We start from the raw sequence: 22365 nt of genomic DNA on the forward strand, positions 1-22365 counted from the left end.
AGCGAACAAATGCACAGAACCGTTATAGACAACCCTGAGTTTAGCAGGGTACAACATCGAGTACTTTATGTGGGAAGAGATTAATCTTTTTTAAACTTCATAAAAAGAACTCCTTTTATTCTGTGTTTCACGACAAAAATCAGGGTATATTTGGATGTCGTTACCATCGAAAGCGGTTTTAAGGAGTTCTCTTTTACGTCTAAGTACCCAATCACGGTCCTTGGAACAGACCAATCTGGCTAGTAAAGCTCTGGGGGGGGGGGCTTTCTCAAAGGGATTCTGTGAGCACGCTCTACAAAGAACGAGGAAAGATCATAATCCGATCCCAGTGTTTGCACCAGCCATTTTTTAACAAAGTCCGCTGGATTATCTTATTCCACCCCCTCAGGGAACCCCACCAGTCTTATATTGTTCCTACGCGATCTATACTCCAGATCTATCAATTTATTCTTCATCCCTAGACACTCTTGATCAACAACATCCAAACGTTTTTTTGTAAGACCCAACTCCTTTTTTACAGCCATCGTCTCCAACTCCAAATCTTTAACTTTTACTCTTTATTTTGTAATTTCATCCCTAATTATCGTAACATCCCCCTGTAATGCAACCAATGTGACTGTTAGTTGTGATACAGTACTGTTAGGCTGTGTTCACACGGGCATTGCGGGAAAAGGTGCGGGTGCGTTGCGGGAACATGCACGATTTTTCAGTGCGAGTGCAAAACATTGTAATGCGTTTTGCACGCGCGTGAGAAAACTCTGCATGTTTGGTACCCAAACCCGAACTTCTTCACAGAAGTAAGGGTTTGGGATCGGGGTTGTGTAGATTGTATTATTTTCCCTTATAACATGGTTATAAGGGAAAATAAAAGCATTCTTAATACAGAATGCATAGTACAATAGCGCTGGAGGGGTTACATTTTTTTTAACTCACCTTAATCCACTTGCTCGCGCATCTCTTCTGTCTTCTTCTTTGCTGTGTACAGGAAAAGGACCTGTGGTGACGTCACTCCGGTCATCACATGGTCCATCACATGATCCATCACCATGGTAAAAGACCATGTGATGGACCATGTGATGACCGGAGTGACGTCACCACAGGTCCTTTTCCTGTACACAGCAAAGAAGAAGACAGAAGAGATGCCGGCTGCGCGAGCAAGTGCATTAAGGTGAGTTAAATTATTATTTATTTATTTTTTAACCCCTCCAGCGCTATTGTACTATGCATTCTGTATTAAGAATGCTATTATTTTCCCTTATAACCATGTTATAAGGGAAAATAATAATGATCGGGTCTCCATCCCGATCGTCTCCTAGCAACCGTGCCTGAAATTGCACCGCATCCGCACTTGCTTGCGGATGCTTGCGATTTTCCCTCAGCCCCATTCACTTCTATGGGGCCTGCGTTGCGTGATAAACGCACAATATAGAGCATGCTGCGATTTTCACGCAACGCATAAGTGATGCGTGAAAATCACCGCTCATGTGCACAGCCCCATAGAAATGAATGGGTCCGGATTCAGTGCGGGTGCAATGCGTTCACCTCCCGCATTGCACCTGCGTGGAAATCTCGTTCGTGTGAACTCAGCTTTAGTCATATTCACAGCCCCCAAGATTTCATCTAATTTTTTATTAACAGTGTCCAGGCCTTCCCTATTTCCTTAGCCTCCATGGCGACCAGTTCTGTAGACTTATTTCCACCTGATTCAGAGTAAATTCCCGCTTTTTGGGATCCCCCCTGGTTTTGGGCGTTGGTGACCTCAAAAATTTATATAATCGCGCCTGCGGGCTACCACCTGGGCCTCCTTTCGGGGAACTTATCCCCCCCGATTTCCGAAACTTGGGGGGCATTATGGCTAAATATATTACTACAAATTGTCCAAGGACAGGGGAAGGGTTTACATAGCAGATACAAAATCTACATGGAAAAAAATTAGATTAACGCAGAATAGACCAAGGGCATGAAACTGCTGTCACATTTTCAAAACATACTAGAAGGCCACATGTTACATAAAAGGACAGAAAGAACGGAGTTAGATGTTAGATATTATTACAACAAATATGAAAGCACAACACTCAGACCCAGTTAATCCACATTAATCTCGGTTAGTGCGTGGGTTGTGTTTACGGTTTGTTAACAGAGACAACGGAGTCACAAGTCCAACACTAGCACAGGGTGACCCCTGCGGATCTCACCAGTCTTCGGCCCCTTTCTCTCGGATTTCATCGAGGGGACAGCAAGGAGACTGGCAGGAAGACCTGCAAAGTTCCAACAATACAGTTCAGTGCAGTTCAAGACAGTGCCAGCGTACCCAGGCAGGAGCAGATAAGCAAGAAAGTCTCTCCCTCTCTCACAGGGATCCAATCTTCATCCCCTCACCATCCAGTGCAGTGCAGAAAAAAAAAAAAAAAAACAGCGTGTAAAATACACTGCCAGGCCGGTACCAGGGGCAATTAAAACACAATTTTCAGGGCTGGGAGCACTCTCACCAAGCAAGCCCCCCAGCCCTGGACACCAGCAGCCTCACCGCCGAAAGGGCCCCTCCTCCATGCGCCTGCACCACGCACCAGCACCAATAGAGACAGACCGCGTCCACACAGCATCTTCGTTCTCAGACCACTGCCAATTGAGACAAGTCGCTCATCACATGGTCCATCACCTCTGAACCCGGACAACCCCTTTAATGAATATGCACACAGAATGCTGCACCTAATAAAGTGGCTGTGGTGTATGTGCTCCGCATATTGTACATAATTCCATATTGTAAACTGGCTGTCGCGGGAAGGGAAGGTAGAAGAAAGTGCACCCCTAGACTGCCACCCTCAACCCTGTCCCTGCCTATTTGCACCACCCGCCCTAGGTGATGGGGCGCAACTGTGCGACGGTCCCTAACCTCCGTAAGTGCCGGGTAGGGGAGGAAGGAACAGAGAGGGTACCGGACAGCTAGGCAGAGAACGGTATGCGAGATGCAGGCAGACAAATGGACAAGGAAGTGGACAAGAGAGAGATACCCTGTGAAGGAGAAGGCAAAGGCGGGTCAGCTAGCCGAGGTCAGTCCGGGAGGTCACGTCAATACAAAAGGGAAGAGGCAGGTGGCAAATCCGAGAACGAGCCGAGGTCAGAATCCGAGATGTAGCGTCAAAACCAAGGGAGCAGGCAAAGGGAGGTCAGGAAACGGTCAAGGTCAAATTTCAGAGGTCAATTAATAGAGTAGCTAACAATACACACAGCCTAAGAGACTAAAATCACAGGCAACCTGTAGCCAGCAGGCCGCCTGTATTTATAGTGGGGAGTGAGGGTCATGTGACGTGGCCAGTATTAATTAACCTTAACATCTTTTCATTCTGTTTCCAACTTATGAAAGGCTAGGACACATTTGCATAGTTTGTTTCAATCAATTGCATATATTTTGTGCTTAAAGAAATAACATTTCTATTTTTGCCTTCCCAGAGCTATAACTTTTTATTTTTCTGTTCACATAGACATATAAGGGCTTATCTTTTACAGGACAAGTTGCACTTTCTGAAGATATTTATCAAAAGTGGTATAAGGAAAAACTGACTTAGTTTCTTATAGCAACCAATCAGATTCCGCATAAAAATTTTCAGTGCTCCTGGAAAATGAAAGGTGGAATCTGATTCATTGTTTTGGACAACTAAGACAGTTTTCCTTTACATTAGTTGTGATACATAAATCTCCCCCTGCTGTGTTTTGAAAAACACACACCAAGGCCCTGATTTATTAACAAGGGAGAAATTGAAGTTTGTCTTCATATTTATTTTTTTCCTGTAAAGGTAGTGTTCCATGCACCAAATTTATAAAAGTGGCACATAGCACTTTTATCACAACAATCCCTATGATAAATAAGGTAAAAAAACAACATGCTCCACAAATCAGCTGTATTTTTTAAACTATAACATTGACCTTTCTCAGACTATTGATAAGTTTGTCTTACAAGTAAAATGACAGAAAAGTTGCAATTTACTCCAAAATAAAGACAAAATCAGTTTGATAAATCAGGACCCAAGTATCCAAAAAAAAACATTGTTGGTTATTTATCACAGACCACCGTTTTACACTAATCTTTGATATCCCATGCCCTGCCAAAGGCACAGACCTTATCATAAAATAGGCACATCGGCTGGCAGTCTGTGAACCTAGATTGAATTCTACTCCATCTAGATGCCGGGAAACTGTTGTAAATGATAATGAATTTTCCAGAGCAGATGACACTGCCCCCGCCATGCCCTCATCTTGTCCCTGCTGAGGAGTGGTGAGAGTGGTGTACAAATGCAGCAGTGAGTGCCTAAAATTTGCTGCAGTGGCATTCAAAGATTTTTCTATGCCAGTTTCTGGCGTAGGGGGTCACATTCATATTTTAATAATAACTTTCAGCAAACAACTGGCCACAGCAATGTAAAATAGCCACAAAAAATGTAGCACTGTTCCAAAAAATGCGTGTGTGAACCCTCCCATTAAATAATCCACAAAACAAAGTATTAAATGCATTGGCATTGTAACTAATTGGTGGGGCCCTGCAATTAGCAGTAACTACAGTCGTATCTATGGCTCAAGCTGCCTGTTTAAAACCTGCATAAGAATTGACAATCCCAATGGACGAACCCACTGGCAAGTTAAAAATGAATTAACTACAGTCACCTGTTGGGGAGCGGGGCCTGACCGCGCTGCTGTATGGCCGCTTGTGTCTGAGCTCTTTGCAAGAACTAGCTATATAACCCCTAATTACGCCTTCCTTTTGAGCTAATATGGGAAAATTTGGTAAAGAAAAACACAAGGACAACACTGAAGCAACTCCGGATCGTCCCAACCAGCCGGACATGGTTAAATTTCTAAGAAAGAATCCCTGGCCCTCCACGCCTTGCGGAACTAAGATGGCACCGAACACCACTCACAACTCCGATCCTGAGGAACTATGTGAAACGGGCAGCATTTCAGACGCATCGGAGAGCAGAATTAACCGGAGAGAACCTCCTATATCGAAAGCAATCCTCACGGACGTGCTGGAGACAGCACTATCACCTCTAAAAAGAGACCTCACAGACATAAAAGAAGACCTACGCCATATAGGCCATAGGGTAGTGGCACTGGAAAATACTCAAGAAGCCATTCTGTCCTACGGTGAGAAGACCGGAGAGGTGCTAGCTGCACATAAAGCTCTGCTGAATGAAGCCTTCCTTAAATTGTAAGACCAAGAGAACCGAAGTCGCAGGTGCAACTTACGGATTCGTGGCATACCAGAGTCTGTGGCGGCTGAAGCTTTGTCAAAAGTCGCCAGAGATTTATTTTCTTCACTACTGGGCCCAGAGAGAGCCATTAAAATTGTCATGGAAAGGATCCATAGAGCGCTGCGTCCACAGCCCCGAACAAATGAGCCGCCACACAACACGATATGAGGCCTACTGAGTTATGTAGACACTGCACACATATTGAGAAGCAGCAGGGAATCCACCTCACTCAAGTTTGAAGGGATTGACATTCTATTGTTTCAAGATTTGGCGCCCTCCTCCTTGGTCAAGCGCCATATGTTGTGACCCCTCTTAGAGGTCTTAAAGGCATCAGCAACCCCGTTCCGCTGGCTATACCCCTTTGGCCTGGCCATCATTAAGAATAGCAAGCAGATCACGGTCAGATCTCTGCAAGACCTAAAAACTGTCTGGGACACCCTTGGAATCACCCCCTTAGAAATTCCATCATTGATGCCCTGCCCCATCGTGACTTCTATGCATCTTTGGTGCATGGCGGCGCGGGCAGCTCACTGGACCATGGAAGTTTCCACTTCGAACAATAATCACAAACCTTCTTGGTCGTCTCTATTGGGTTCTAAAACCAAAGGTATCCAGCAGACACCCGCGTGATATTAGGGAACTCAGACATACGCTCTGACTACCATTGTTGATGTGACAAACAAATGGACATATTTGTCTTCACATATCCAGTGTTTTAGTATTAATAGTTATAATATTGTTTTACTTAGCTCTATGTGATATTTCTCCATTGCTGGGGTATAGCCAGTATCTTACCTTATCTGGTCCCACCTTAACCCTGTTGGTCTATAAGAGACCTTTGGACGCTCTACAAGACCCCCCACCTGAGAGCTCCCCCGCGTGTGGAACATGTGTGGAAGTGCTATATTCTTGCAGGTGCTTAGTAGAGCATTTTTTCCATCTAGTTATGTGGGTGATATCCACCCTGGTTAAGTTAAGAAGTTCTACCCCACTCCTTTACCTTGCTCTCTCCCGTCTCTGCCTGCACTTTCCTTCTTCATTTCTCAGTATTAAACCTTATCCCCTGGGGAACTCAAACTCTTTATTATCATGCTTTTTACTGATACCATGGTGTCTGTTATAGTATCTTCTCTCAACGCTGAACGAGCAACGAAAAAGATCCCAGATACTCTCACTTCTCCAGAAACCCACTTTAAAACGGGTAAGACCCCTAAACTTCCCCTTAGACAATTCTCCCAATGGTTCCATAGCACATATACATCTGCCAGCAAAGGTGTCAGCATTGCCATCCACAAACAAATACCATTTAAGCACACAGCCACCATCGCCGATCCAGATGGACGATATTTGTTTGTTAAAGGCTCTATTGCGGGAACACAGGTCACTTAAGCAAATATAGACGCCCCCAACAAGGGGCAGGTACAATAGCTCGTTCAAACTCTTAAGCTGCTCTCCTCTTTAAAGGATGGAATGGTCGTCCTGGGAGGTGATTTCAATGTCCCCCTAGAGCCAGCACTAGATTCTTCTACCAAACGCACACATATCTCATATAAACTTCTGGGTCGGCTTCGGGGAACTTTGAAGAATCTGGGGGTTATAGATATCTGGAGAACCCTTAATCCCTCATGTATTGACTATGCTTTCTACTCCCATGCGAGATCTTCATTTCATAGACTAGATTATCTCTATTTATCTTCTGCTCATATTGCACTTGCTACAAAAGCCTGCATTGGCAACATCACTCTCTCAGACCACACCCCGATCTCCCTACATATATTCTTGAGGGACCTACCCCGGAGGGAAGGGAACTGGCGTTTAATGACATGTTGATAGCGGATCCCTCAAACATCTCGCAGCTTAAAACCTCTTTAGAAGAATACTTTAAACTCAACATGGCCAACCAGACCTCCCCTTCCATAGTGTGGGAAGCACACAAATCGGTTATTAGAAGTGAGCTCATTGCCCTAGGGTCCCGAATTAAGAAGAAACGCTCTTTGGCTTTAGATGTTCTACTGTCTCAGATCTCTAAGCTATAAATCTCACACAAACAGACCAAAGCCGCAACTATAGCCCAGGACCTCTTAAAACTACGCACAGAGCTTAAAAACCTCCTTAATATTACCTCCCAAAGACCCTCCTTCGTTCGAAGTTCAAAGCATACGCACACGGTGACAGGGGCAACAAACTGATGTCAGCCCTGCTTAAACGACAACAAACCGATTATTTTATCCAATCCATAAAAGATACTAAGGGATCGCTGCATAAATCCACCTCAGAAATCGCAAAGGCCTTTTGTAACTTTTATGCCACTCTATATATTTTACCATCCCCTTCCCCTGCCTCTCAGACTACTATACTAATGGCCACTGAGGCATTCCTTTCGTCCCTACACTTGCCCGCCATATCATCCCCCAATCTGAACAACTACTTACTCTCATTACAGATTCAGAGATCTGCAAAGTTCTAGCCTCTATTCCATCAGGCAAAAGCCCTGGACCAGATGGGTTCTCTATTCAATATTACAAAACCTTCAGGGACAATTTAGTTCCCCACTTTAAAACCCTTTGCAACTACCTTCTCAAAGGTGGCTTCCTTCCCCCGCAGGCGCTGGAAGCCCACATCACAGTGATATATAAAGATAAAAAAGACCTATTAGACTGTGGCAGTTATCGCCCAATATCTCTGTTAAATACAGATGTGAAATGGTGGCAAAAATTCTAGCACAAGCCTCCAAACACTTTAACCTACCATAATTGACCAGGAGCAGGTTGGTTTTGTCTCTGGCAGACAGGACAATGAGAACACAATTACGCCTATTGCGTCTTTTAACCTAGGCACAGAAATCCCACATACCGCTTGCTCTACTCAGCACCGATGCTGAAAAATCGTTCGATCGGGTCAGCTGGCAATATATGTCGGCAGCGCTGTCAAACTTTGGTATCCCATATCAGTTCATAAAGGGGATCTTCAGCACCCTCTGCCAGGGTCAAAATTAAGGGCACCTTATCCTCCCCTTTTGCATACTTAATGGGACAAGGCAAGGTTGCACGCTATTTCCTGCTTTGTTTGTCATAGTTATGGAGACCCTACTCTGCAAGATCAGGCAAGATCCTCTGATTCAGGGAATTCCAGTGGGTGCACACAACCACTTAACTGCTGCTTTTGCAGACGACCTTCTTATTATGACTTCCAACCCACTAACATCCTTCCCTAAGCTTTTATCCATCTTTAATGAATTTGGCTTCATCTCCAACTTTAAAATCAATTACAGTAAATTAGTAGTGCTAAACATCTCATGTCCTGCCCCCACTGTTAAAACATTGAAACAATTAACCCCCTTTACTTGGGCATCCAAAAGTGTGCAATATTTGGCAATCCATATTTCAGCAAACCCCAAGGAACTATTTGCCCCATATCTTGCAAGTATAAAATACCCCTTCTTAGTGCCCCCCGTAGATGACCCCATAGTACTCCTCTCCCCCCTTCCCCATAGTACCCACTATAATGTGTCCCAGTATAAAATGCTACTGTACAGAGCTCCCCATATAAAATACCCCTTCTTTATGGCCTCAGTAGATGCCCCTATAGTGCCCACCAATAATGTACCAGTAATAAATGCTCCCAATAATGTGCCAGTAATTAGTCCCCTCAATAATGTGCCAGTAATAAGTGCTCCCAATAATGTGCCAGTAATAAGTGCCACCATAGATGCCCCAATAATGTGCCAGTAAAATGTGACCCCATAGATGCCCCCCAATCATGTACCAGTAACAAGAACACCCCCAATCATGTGCCAGTAACAAGAGCACCCCCCCATCATGTGCCAGTAACAAGAGCACCCCCCCATCATGTGCCAGTAATAAGAGCATCAGCCCCCCCATAATGTGCCAGAAACAAGAGCCCCCAATCATGTGCCAGTAACAAGAGCCCCCCCATCATGTGCCAGTAGCAAGAGCCCCCCATCATGTGCCAGTAACAAGAGTAGCAATGACGTCATCGTGCCGCCTGCACCAGCCTCTGATAGGCTGCCGGCCTAGTGCTGGCAGCCTATCAGAGGAACAGGGAAGGGACACGCCTCTCCCTCCCCTGCCCCGCCACATCATCCATCTGTATCGCTGTCCTGAGGACTATGGAGATGAGTGCTTCCACAATGGAAGCGCTTATCTCCCTGTGCCCTGCTACTGCCGCCATCAGACTGGCGTCACCCGGTGCGGCCTGCACCCCCCTTTCTACGCTACTGCTGCAGCCCTATATTTACCCTGGGTTCCTGGAACCCTCTAAGGTTTGGTCCCTTTTAACTAACCTTTCACTGAAAGAGATTTCTCAACCGGAGGGAAAACTAGAATGGGACAAAATTCTGGCCCTCCCTAAAGTACAGAAATCCCCGTTCTTGCATCTATTAGATTTCCACAGAGACATACGACGCATTACTTTGCCACCTGTTCCCCACAGATCCACTTCCTGGATTGAAAAATTACTAAATGTAACCCAGCTCCCCAAAAAGTTACTCTCCCTCACATATAAGTCACTGCTATCCTCCACACCGCCAAAGCTATATCTCTACGGAAGTGGGCTCCCTCTCCCACATTTGGTGGAACTGTCCAAAAATAAAACCTTTTTGGGTGGAAATGTGCTCAGCAATAAATCAAATTTGCGGTACAAAAATTTCTCTAGACCCCAAATTAAATCTGTTATGGTGCCCGAATACGACCATCACCCCATCCAGCCATGACCTCCCCACAATGCTTATTGCAGCTGCTCGTTTACTCATCCCATACCTTTGGAGCAACAGCTCTGCTCCCACCACATCATCCTGGATAGATAAAGTAGACCAGATATATCGCTTTGAGGAGCTAGCTCATTGGGAAACGAACACACGGACTAGATTCTTGAAGATCTGAGGCCCCTGGAAAGTCTATAGAGAGTTTAAATAATAGCTCTCCCCCACTATTGTCAAATGTGATTAGGTCTTTGCCCGTATGACATCTTTTTCTAGGTGTCCACTAGACCATATTTCTATATACATTTTTGAGTAGCTTTATCTAGTCCCTGATGGAACTCTAGATTTATTAGACCACTGAAGTTACCAAACATTACAAAACATTATCTCTAACAGTTCTGACCAGCGCTTGCATTACCAGTACCTACCTACAAGAAGACATCTTCGCTAGTTCTCCTCCCTTCACTTTTGCCCCCCTTGTGATACCCTCCATTCCCACCACTTTTCTCTTCCATCACATTTTTTGAGTTTATTTAGTAGAGATGTATGACACTTGTATATCAATTACCTTCCTCCATCTCTGACCTTAGAGGCAGGACCAGGTCATCATTCTGAAATAAGGCAACCAGAAAGTGCTGGATCTCTCCCAATTACAGTTTGATTGTGTGATGTTGCTTCAATGTTATATGAATATGTATCTGTGGAATGTATGATTTCTTTCTTCAATAAAAAGAGAATTGATAAAAAAAAATACAGTCATCTGTTGTTTCTGCATTGCTGCTCTATTCCCAGCTGATTCTGGTGCCTGCTAGACCAGAAGTGGCTTAGTCTTGCAGCCTCTGCAGCCAATCACTAGCCTCATTTGTCACATGTGCTTTTATGGCACATTACACATCTGACTGCTGAGGCCAGCGACTGGCTGCAGCAGTCACAGGACTAAGCCACTTCCAATATGGCAGAGACTGGAAGTAGTCGGGAATGGGGGTGCAGATACAGAGTGTTTTTTTTTTTTTTTTTTTTAATATTCTGTCATTGGGGTTGTCATCTCCTAGGCCAGACAACCCCTTTAAGCTGGTCATATACATTAGATCTACGCAGGCCACACAAATTTCAACTGACCATCTATTGTACTGTATATGAGGCCTCCTGACACTCTTCAGGCTGATGTTGGGTAAAATAAGGATTGAGCATGTTGTATTTCAATTGCCCTTTTTTGTTTTCATGTACATAAGCCACTGTTGGAGGTGTTGAACAGCAGATTTCTTCTTTCTTATTCATTACATAATATATATGGGAGGGTCAGGAGAGATAACTATTATCCCATGTGTATCGCCAGGGGCATAGCTATAGCGAAAGCAGGGGAAGTGTTGCTGCAGGGCCCGAACTCAGGAGGGGCCTTCCTGGGAGAAGGAATGGAAAAATTTATTGTCAGGATCCCCTCAACAGTATTAGGCCTCATGCACACGGCCGTATGTATTTTTCGGTCCGCAAAAAAACGGATCCACAAAAAAATATGGATGATGTCCGTGTGCATTCCGTATTTTGCGGAACGGAACAGCTGGCCCCTAATAGAACAGAACTATCGTTGTCCGTAATGCGGATAATAATAGGACATGTTCTATTTTTTTGCGGAACGGAAACGGAATGCACACGGAGTACCTTTTTTTTTTTTTTGCACTCATTGAAATGAATGGTTCCGCATACGCTGCGCAAAAAAAAGGGAATGGCCACGGAAATACGTTTGTGTGCATGAGCCTTTATACAAATACATTATATACAATGACCTAGTCTGAGAAGGTTATCTTGACTAGCTGCAGTAGGGTTGCACAGGAAGAGTGGGGTTTCTTCAGGGACGGGTGCATTGTAAATTTGCTGTGGGGCAGTCGGTTCTAGGTTACACCCCTGTGTATGGCCAAGTATAGGTTGGAGTTACAAAATGCAGTCTTTTTGTCAGTTTCTGATATGGATTTTTTTTTAGCTATACAAGAATATGTATACATTTCCTTCTTTTGGGATCTTTTTGGCTTTGGCTCAAAAAGCTGCTTCAAAAACATGCCACAAAGATTGCATCTGTGTTTCCAGCCTCAGTAGGGTAATCAGATAATATCCCATCCACAGCAGGACATCATTATGTACTCAGCTTACTACACAGGAATATATTATAAGGCCTCATACACACAGTAAACCAAAACCATGAGGAGATGAACATAAACAGAGAAAAACTAAAACTCATGGAATACACAGCACTCTGGATATATTCTGCGGTGCTTGCAGTAGGTTACCAACCCATCAATATTGCAAGGATACTCAGCATGGTCAATGTGATTTGGGTTAGATTTTATGCAATGCAATACAATATGGCGGTTAACAATTTTCGGTTATGGGACCTCAATCAGACCATCAAATTGTTGTGGTTTTCAAATGTTTATTGTCAATTTATTACTATTACTTCAGGTTAAAAGCAGTTTTAGATAGAAAAGGCTGACACTAATTAACAATCATTTGAAATCCACCACACCAACTTAAAACCATGCCAGCTCAGTGTTTGTCCACATCATGGGCTCCAGCTGCATATAGTGGCACCGTCCTTTTTTATTACCACCTTGCACTCATTTTTATGATCAGTACAGGAAGAAACAAGGAGCTACAGCAAAGGCAGTAACAGACTGTAACCTCTGACTGCCATTCACCATCAGCTAAACTGGCATCAACCTCTTCATCACCCTCCATCAGGGATAGCTACAATAACCTTAACCTGTTCACTGCGCTAGAACACCAGGGATCCCTACATTAACCCATTCAATTCCATAAACCACCAAAATTCCTCACATTAACCCCTTTACCACCTTAGACCACCACACATACTGAAATGAACCCATTTACTGCCCTAGACCACCAGGTATACTGACATTAACTCCTTCATTGCCGTAAACCATCAGGGATTCTTACATTAAACCCTTCACTGCCCAGGACCATCATGGATAATGGAATTGATCTCCTCAGTGTTCCAGACCACGATGAATACTGACAATACCCCTTCACTGCCATAGTCAACCAGACATTAACCCCTTTTACTGCACCGTATGACCAGGGAAACAGAGGCTTAGAATGAACATTGGCACTAATACAGCTGGAAGTTAGAGGCAGAAGTTGCACTGGAAAGAGGAAGCCCAAACTGCAATTCTGCACCAGATCCCATGAACTTTTAGGTATTTCCTGGTGAGTGCACAGTGGTAGTTACATGTGATGAAATATGTGCTGGTACCCTAATGGAAAGATCTGCACCCCCTCTTATATTGCTGGTTTTATCTGATGAGTACTTATAAAATATACTGTACAAAAGAAGTGTGAGTGACGCCTAAGGGTGCTTTCACATGTGGCAGAAAATTCTGCCAGAAAACCCGCAACATCCAGACTTCCATCATGTTATCCTGTGATAAACTAATTCTGCAGTGCATTTTGTAGCAGAACATGGTGGAAGTTTTGGTGTTGTGGATTTTCTGGCAGAATATTCTGCCTTTTGTGAAGGCATCCTAAGAATAAGAGATCTTTCAACAAGTTTGTTGGTGGTTTTAAGGTAACAATGTAAAACAGTACATGTAAAGATCAAGCAAAGATGGTAAATTTGACATTTGCTGACTACAGGTGAAACTCGAGAAATTAGAATATCGTGCAAAGTTCATTTATTTCAGTAATGCAACTTAAAAGGTGAAACTAACATATGAGATAGACTCATTACATGGAAAGCGATATATTTTAAGCCTTTATTTGTTATAACTTGGATGATTATGGCTTTACAGCTTAGGAAACCCCAAAGTCTCAATTTTGAGGTGCCCTTTGCTCAGGGGGTATGGAATAATTAGCTGACTAGAGTGTGACACTTTGAGCCTAGAATATTGAACCTTTTCGCAAAATTCTAATTTTAACCCGCATTAATGCAATTCCTTTTAATTTGCATTACTGAAATAAATGGACTTTTGCACGATATTCTAATTTTTCGAGTTTCACCTGTATATAGTCAGTGGCAGTGAATGTTGGGGCTTCATTTATATGATCAAGAACAATAAAAAGAAATGGTTTAAAGGAAGGAGAAGTCCAGCTCAGCTCAGGTCAGGTGTGAATACGTGGCTTCTTTATTTCAGCGGTTTAAAATTCCATACAGCAAGGTGCAACAAGTGACGCGTTTCAGACCTCTTTGATTTAAGGGTCCTTCTTCATGACAAATAAAAAGAAATGGTTTCTATTTTAGGACTAAATGGGGGCATGATAAATGCTTTGGTAAAATTTGAAGGATATACATAGGGCAAAACTCGGAGGTCTTTAACTTGTTTGTAGCAGGCAAAAACACGGCTATTTACAAACATTTATTAATCATTTGTATATACTGTAGGCAAGTTGACAAAGGACACAAAAAGTAGAATAGAGGGCCGAGTGGATAATAAATATCAAATAAATTAGTAAAACATTTAACAACATTATATTAATATTTCCTCCCATCACATATCTCACTTGCCTTGATCAGCAGACCCTGCCAGTCTGGTACCAGTATGAAAATACCCTTTGCTTACCATCTTGAATAACAGGACTCCATATTGTTTTGAAATAAATGTGTTTGAAGTCTCAAATAGCTCAGCTAATAGCAACTGGTCTGATATTACATGGACACATTATGAGGGAATGAGGGAACTTTTTGCAAGCAAGAAAGTTCCTGGATGGTTACAGCATGCAGTTCAGCCTACCATCCGTGTGCTTAAGCATGTCCCTTACATGACACATGCCTGCGGCATGCATGTGAGGGGTAGGTTTAAAGTACCTTTGCCCATTGTGCTCATGGCTCATGCCAAAGATGTTACTGGGAGTAAAAAGCATGCAGATAGCATGAGCGAGTGTAAAGGCTCAGTCCAATGTACCGAGATTCTATAATGCGTTTTTGCGATGCATTTTTTTTTTTGTTAGAAGCGCATGCCAGTTTTCATGCTTTTTTTTAGTTAATTGTTAAAAAATGTTATGTATAGGAAAACTGGTTTAGGACCAAAGTGTACTAATCATAATTCTCTATCATTTTTCTAGAATGTTACCGATCCCTTTCATTTATTTATGATGCATTGTTCTTTCAATTGATTATCTTCAACAAGATACAAACATATTACACATGAAAACTATATATTTAATATCTTTTATTCTTTAAAATGGATCATTGTGAAGCATATTTTGTGTAGTGTAATTAGATGATATCAATATAGAAAAAAATGTGTATTATGGGAGACTCGTGTTACAAAGCAAGGGCACCCCTCAGATATTTTAACTCAAAATGAATATTGATATTTGATCTTCATTAAAATAGTTTAAGATGAAGATGATATAATTTTAAGAAAATAAATTGAGCTTGCAATAATTTATTTAAACATTACAGATCTGCAATTTCCTTCTAGGTAAAAGATTTGTATATTTGGAATCTGGTTTGGATTTATTTATTTTTTAAACTGTTTTGAATTCCAGGATGGATGGAATATTGATCTGATTTTTACAGTCATTTCTTCTTTGTAGCTTACTTATATATTTAAATACAGTCATGTTTTGCGCTCTTTCAGTTGGTATTATGCTTCACAATTGGTATCCGGTAGTTTTGGTGAAATGCCGTCTTTGGTTTTTACCAAACAATTCTTCTGTTGCGCTGGCCAGATAACTCTATCTTTGCTTCATCTGCCAAGAGTCCAGCTGTTCATCTGCAAACTCTGATTTTGGCTTGATGTCTTATTTAGATAGAAAAAAATTCACCCTAGTACACCTGACATCTAGAACTTATGTGTGCAGCTTCTTTCTAATGGTAAACTCATGATCTTCTAGAACTAAATGTCTGAGTTTCAAATAAGTGAGGTTCCTCTAAGATGCACTCTAAGTGTATTCAAATCACTTGTGCATGATCTGGTTTTGGATTTAAGTCTTTAAAGGGGTTTTCCAGACTCAGAATATTGATAGCCTATTCTCAGATTGGGCTATCAATATCAGATTGACCCATATAAATCAGCTGTTTGATTGCCCATCACTTGTGTGTGATATCACACCACATTCAACATTATATATTATACTATTATTATCTGAAGAGTGTCCTAATTTTTTCACATGACTGCAATAATAAATAATTCTAAATATATTTTTCATACGCCCACGCTTTACATACATATCTTGGCTATGGCTGATCAGTGAGAAAACTTATAAAATGATTAGTTCACTTGGGTCCTAACCTTAACAACTATAGGTGTAAAGTTTGAAGAGTGGGCCTTTAAGTCCTCCTGGTTGTAGTGTTTTGTTTTTGTTTTTTGTTTTTTTATCCTTGACACTGATTGAGGTTGGCAATGTTTTTATTTTTTCTTACCCCAACCTAAAATATGTTCATCTAAAATTTTGCATGTCAAGACCTGTATTCTAAACAACCCCTAAACCTAGATCTGCTCATTTCCTTTCTCTTTTCACTTTTTTCTCCCCAATAGGTACCATGACAAACAGGAGGTAACCAGTAACTTCCTGGGTGCCATGTGGCTCATTTCAATAACGTTCCTATCAATTGGCTATGGAGACATGGTGCCCAATACTTACTGCGGAAAGGGAGTCTGTCTGCTGACAGGCATTATGGTAAGACAATGACCACGTGTAGAGATATCTCAACGTTCATGTCCTACTGTCGTTGTGTGTATCCTCCTTTCTTTATTTTTGTCTGTCTTGCTCCTAAGTCATGAGTCTCTTGAGTCTTTCTTTCTATAGTGTTTATTTTCTTGTTCCATGCTGCGCATTGAGCCTGTCCTTTCCTTCCACAGGGTGCAGGCTGCACAGCTCTGGTTGTTGCTGTTGTTGCAAGAAAGTTGGAGCTTACCAAAGCTGAGAAACACGTACACAACTTTATGATGGACACACAACTTTCAAAGCGGGTACAAAGTGGTGGAAAAAAAATGGGAATCGGGTGGTATTGGGAGCAAATGCTATGGTAGTGTCCTTCAAGTCTAGTGAAGGAATGTAAAGGCATACTATACTGAAGAGAATGGAGTAGGAATGCAATACCTGTGCTTGTTTTCCTCATATTAAGCTCATGTGCATGCCTCCTTTCACTTAGAATATGTAAAGAAAATAAAATTTGTCTGAATCAAGATTCCACCCTGTCTAGGTCTGTCTTAAATTTCTTTGTCTTACTTTTACTTTTTTAAATTTCAACCGCAGCTTGCTATACCTGTGGGAAAAAAATATACTCACCTGCTCCCCAGTGCTCCATTCAGACACCGTGGCTCACCTCACTGGACTTTCAGTCTGTGTCTGTAAACTTCCAAATGGATGGTATCTAGGGCGCTGCTGCAGCCAATGACCGGCCTCATCAGTGTTGTGTTCTTAAGTCGAACATCATTGTTGGGTCATATGCCGCTTAGGAACAGGTTACTGCTGAACCAGTCATTCACTGAAGTGGCATACATGACCACGTCCATCCAGAGTTTTACAGATGGACTGAAACACCAGTGAAGGGAGCCAGGAAGTGGGAAGTGAGGGGCAAGTTTTTCCCACAGGTACAGTAGGCTGGGGTTGACATTTTAAAAAGTCTAAAAAGATGGACAACCCCTTTAAGCAGGGGTATCCTTAGACTGCGTAGCACACTGATCAAAATTGCTAGCAGTGAATATGGTTCTATATAAATGTACAGTGCTTATATGTTAGAAAGGCACCTAATAGCCCCAATTAACTTACCTATCTTGATTCATCAGTTCATTACTAAGCTGTGAGCCTTTCCCAGTAGTGCTGTGCAGCCTAGTCCAGTTGAGTTTGCATTTATGTAGACAGTGCATATTACATAAATAGCTGTAGAATATTTTCATAGTACCAACTGTAGTGCTTATATAATAACATCGGTTATAGGGGGTATGCAAATGTACTCAGTAAGTTTATAGGCATAGAAAATTATTTGCATAATAGTTTTATTAATAGGGTATATATTTTTGTAGTGCCGGTATGAGATATATATTAATATATACCAGACTGTAGAGAAAAAAAGAAATGGATCGCACATACACATGTCATGCACTGATCTATTGTAGAGATGAGTGAATTTCCTAAAATGGTTTCAGTCTGATTTGTCCAAATCGATTCTACCCAAATTGAAAGTGCTTTAAATGCCTTGAAATCTGTCTCTCGGAAAAAAAAATGATCCTAAGAAATCAGAACTTTTTCCAAAATTTGGGTCAAATTTCAATTCTAACTAATTAATTTGCACAATAATTAATCCAATTAATTGCTGCTAAGCATAATTTATAACCAACATGCACTTTCAATCGACATACATAGGCCACTCATCACGCCAATGTGGCCTCTTTTGAGTGGGTCCCATATACTAGATGCAGCACAATAGAATGGCAGCTGTAGTGCTCATATCTTACTAGTCATATGGGGTAATTTATCACAAGGGTAATATTTGATGTCAGTTTTACTTGAGTATGCATTGGCAAACCTTGCATCAAATTTATCAAATGTCACATGTTGTTTGATCAGATTTGGAACATCTTTAACCACCTCCCGTCCGCACGTTGACTTTAAACGTCCGGGAGGTGGTTCTCCATCTCTGAATGGACGTTCTGAAACGTCCATTCAGAGATGGCAGCTGCAGATCGGGTTGTCCGCTGTCAGTGACAGCAGGGCAACTCTTAGAAAAGGCAGGGACAGTGCCCAGGTGTACCTGCCTTCTAGAGCGCTGCATACACAGCGCTCACCGAGCGCTGTGTATACAGAGCAGGAAGCGCTATGCACTGAGGCTGTACAGCACAGTATACAGTTGTACAGCCTCTCTGGGGGCTACTATGTCGCCCCAGTTACAGGAGAAATCAATAGTGAAAAAAAAAATATGAAGTTAAATGTCCCCCAGAGGTCTTGTATGACCTTATGGGGGACGAAAAGTGTAAAATAAAAAATATAAAAATAAAGTGTTAAAATAAAAAAATAAAAAAAAGGTTTCACATGTAAAAAATAAATAAATTCCCCAAGTAAGGAATTAAAAAAAATGTTAAAAATAGAAAAAATTTATAAAAATAGACATATTTGGTATTACCCAGTCCGATAAACACCATAAAAAAAAAACTGTGTAAAAAAAAAGCTATTCTTGTCACCTTACATCACAAAAAGTGCAGCACCAAGTGATCAAAAAGGCGTATGTCACACAAAATGGTACCAATAAAACCGTCACCTCATTCTGCAAAAAATGAGCCTCTACATAAGAAAATCGCTCAAAACAAAAAAACTTTAGCTCTCAGAACATGGAGACACTAAAACATAATTTTTTTGGTTTACAAAATACTATTATTGTGTTAAAGTGAAATAAAAAGTATACATATTAGGTATCGCCGCTTCCATAACAACCAGCTCTATAAAAATATCACATGACCAAACCCCTCGGGTGAAAACCGTAAAAAAATAAAAACTGTGTCAAAATAAGCCATTTTTGTCACCTTACATCACAAAAAGTGCAACACCAAGTGATCAAAAAGGTGTATGTCCCACAAAATGGTACCAATAAAACCGTCACCTCATCCCGCAAGAAAAAAGCCCCTAGATAAGAAAATCATTAAAAAAATCTATAGCTCTCAGAACATGGACTTATTAAAACATAAATTTATTGTTTCAAAAATGCTATTATTGTGTAAAACTTAAATAAATGAGAAAAAGTATACATATTAGGTATCGCCATGTCCGTAACGATCTGCTCTATAAAAATGTCACTTGCCGAACCCCTCAGGTGAACGCTGTAAAAATAAATAAATAAAAACTGTGCTAAAACAACCAATTTTTTGGTCACCTTGCCCCATAAAGTGTTATAATGAATGATCAAAAAATCATATGTACCCAAAAATAGTACCAATAAGGCCTCTTTCACACTACCGTATGGCTTTTTCAGTGTTTTGCAGTCCGTTTTTCACTGATCCGTTGTTCCATTTTTTTGTTTCCGTTGTGTTTCCGTTCCGTTTTTCTGTTCCATTTTTCCGTTCCATTTTTCCGTATGGCATATACAGTATACAGTAATTACATAGAATAAATTGGGCTGGGCATAACATTTTCAATATATGGTTCCGCAAAAACGGAACGGATACGGAAGACATACGGATGCAATTTTTTTGGCGGACCCATTGACTTGAATGGAGCCACGGAACGTGATTTGCGGGCAATAATAGGACATGTTCTATCTTTCAATGGAATGGAAAAACGGAAATACGGAAACGAAATGCATACGGAGTACATTCCGTTTTTTTTTGCGGAACCATTGAAATGAATGGTTCCGTCTACGGACCGTATACGGAGCGCAAAAAACGGCCCGCAAAACGGAAAAAAAATCGGTAGTGTGAAAGAGGCCTAAAACTGGCACTTTATCCCCTAGTTTCCAAAACGGGGTCACTTTTTGGGAGTTTCTACTATAAGGGTGCATCAGGGGGCTTCAAATGGGACATGGCATCTAAAAACCATGCGGCGCTCCTTTTCTTCTGCGCCCTGCCGTGTGCCCATACAGCAGTTTATGACCACATGTGGGGTGTTTCTGTAAACCGCAGAATCTAGGTAATAAATATTGAGTTTTGTTTGGCTGTTAACCCTCGATGTGTTAAAGAAAAAATTGGATTAAAATGGAAAATCTGCCCAAAAAAATTTGATCTCCATTTTCCTTTAATTCTTGTGGAACGCCTAAAGGGTTAACAAAGTTTGTAAAATCAGTTTTAAGTAACTTGAGGGGTGTAGTTTCTACAATGGGGTCATTTATGGGGGTATCCACTATGTAGGCCCCACAAAGTGACTTCAGACCTGAACTGGTCCTTAAAAAGTGGGTTTTGGCAATTTTCCTAAAAATTTGAAGAATTGCTTCTAAACTTCTAAGCCTTCTAACGTCCTAAAAAAATAAAATGACATTTCCAAAATGATGCCAACATAAAGTAGACATATGGGGAATGTTAAGTAATAAATATTTTATGAGATATCACTTTCTGTTTTAAAAGCAGAGAAATATAAATTTTGAAAATTGCAAATTTTTTTAAATATTTGGTAAATTTTTTATTTTTTCATAAATAAAGGTGAAATATATTGACTCAAATTTATGTCTAGCATGAAGTACAATGTGTCACGAGAAAACATTCTCTGAATGGCTTGGATAAGTAAAAGCATTCCAAAGTTATTACCACATAAAGTGAGATATACAACAACAACAACAACCAAGAGAGTATATATAATTCCATCAATATAAAATATATATTTATTGATAATTTTAAAAGAGTGTACAAAACACTGTCATAAACAACATAAAGTATGAGTTTCCAAAGTTGTAGTACCACATCTATAGCGTCAAATTACTTGTGCAATAAAGCCACATGCGTCATAGATCAAGTATTGACAGACCTTAGATGTTGTCTATCTATTAGTCACTTTATATTTAATTAGATAGGTATATGGACACATGTGCGCTTTAATTCAGCAAGGATTACCATATCCTGCAGTTCATTTAGTCACGCACATTGTGTCTTCCCTTTTATATTGATCTATGACGCATGTGGCTTTATTGCACAAGTAATTTGACGCTATAGATGTGGTACTACAACTTTGGAAACTCGTACTTTATGTTGTTTATGACAGTGTTTTGTACACTCTTTTAAAATGATCAATAAATATATATTTTATATTGATGGAATTATATATACTCTCTTGGTTGTTGTTGTATTGAATTATTGAGTATTCCGGTCACGTTTGACCATACTAGCTGCAGACCTTGTTGTGTAGTAATAAAGTGAGATATGTCAGATTTGCAAAATTAGGCCTGGTCAGGAAGGGGGCAAATGGCCCAGATGTGAAGTGGTCAAACAAGATGCAGAAAGTCATTACATTTTGCATAAGTTATATTTTGCAACTTTTTGAAGCTAGAATTCTGGAGTGCAGGGCATGATAAATTCCCCCATAGTGGCCACATTTGTTTTATAATTCTCAAATGACAACTGCCTTTAACAGGATTTTCTGAGACTTATATACTGATGATCTATCTTCTAAATAGGTCATCAGTATCTGATCAATGGGACCCCCGCCGATAAGCTGTTTGAGAAGGCTGCAGGTCTTGTGAGCACCACGGCCTTCTCACAGCTCACCAAGCACAGCGCCATACAATGTATAGTGGCTGTGCTTGGCATTGCAGCTCAGCCTCATTCACTCATTGGCATGTGACCAATGAAAGTGACCTCACTTGGCTTAGGGAAAGCTGAGAGAAGGTCACTGTGCTACTAAGAGTGCTGGTGCCTTCTCAAACAACTGATCGGTGCTGGTCCCGGGTGTCAGACCCCAACCAATCAGATACTGATGACCTATCCGTAGCATAGGCCATCAGTATATTAGTCTCAGAAAACCCCT

At 41.2% G+C, this 22365-nt stretch overlaps 1 protein-coding gene across 1 annotated transcript in view; it reads left to right on the forward strand.

The window, feature by feature from the left end:
- KCNN1 (potassium calcium-activated channel subfamily N member 1) overlaps nt 1-22365 on the forward strand; it is a 229710-nt gene that overhangs the window by 156631 nt on the left and 50714 nt on the right. The window contains exons 5-7 of the mRNA XM_040417469.1: nt 3998-4006; nt 16458-16599; nt 16782-16892. Of these exons, the coding sequence (XP_040273403.1) occupies nt 3998-4006; nt 16458-16599; nt 16782-16892 (262 nt within the window). The remainder of the gene's footprint in view (nt 1-3997; nt 4007-16457; nt 16600-16781; nt 16893-22365) is intronic.

This window comes from Bufo bufo, chromosome 2 (assembly GCF_905171765.1).
Source record: "Bufo bufo chromosome 2, aBufBuf1.1, whole genome shotgun sequence".
Taxonomy (NCBI): Eukaryota; Metazoa; Chordata; class Amphibia; order Anura; family Bufonidae; genus Bufo; species Bufo bufo.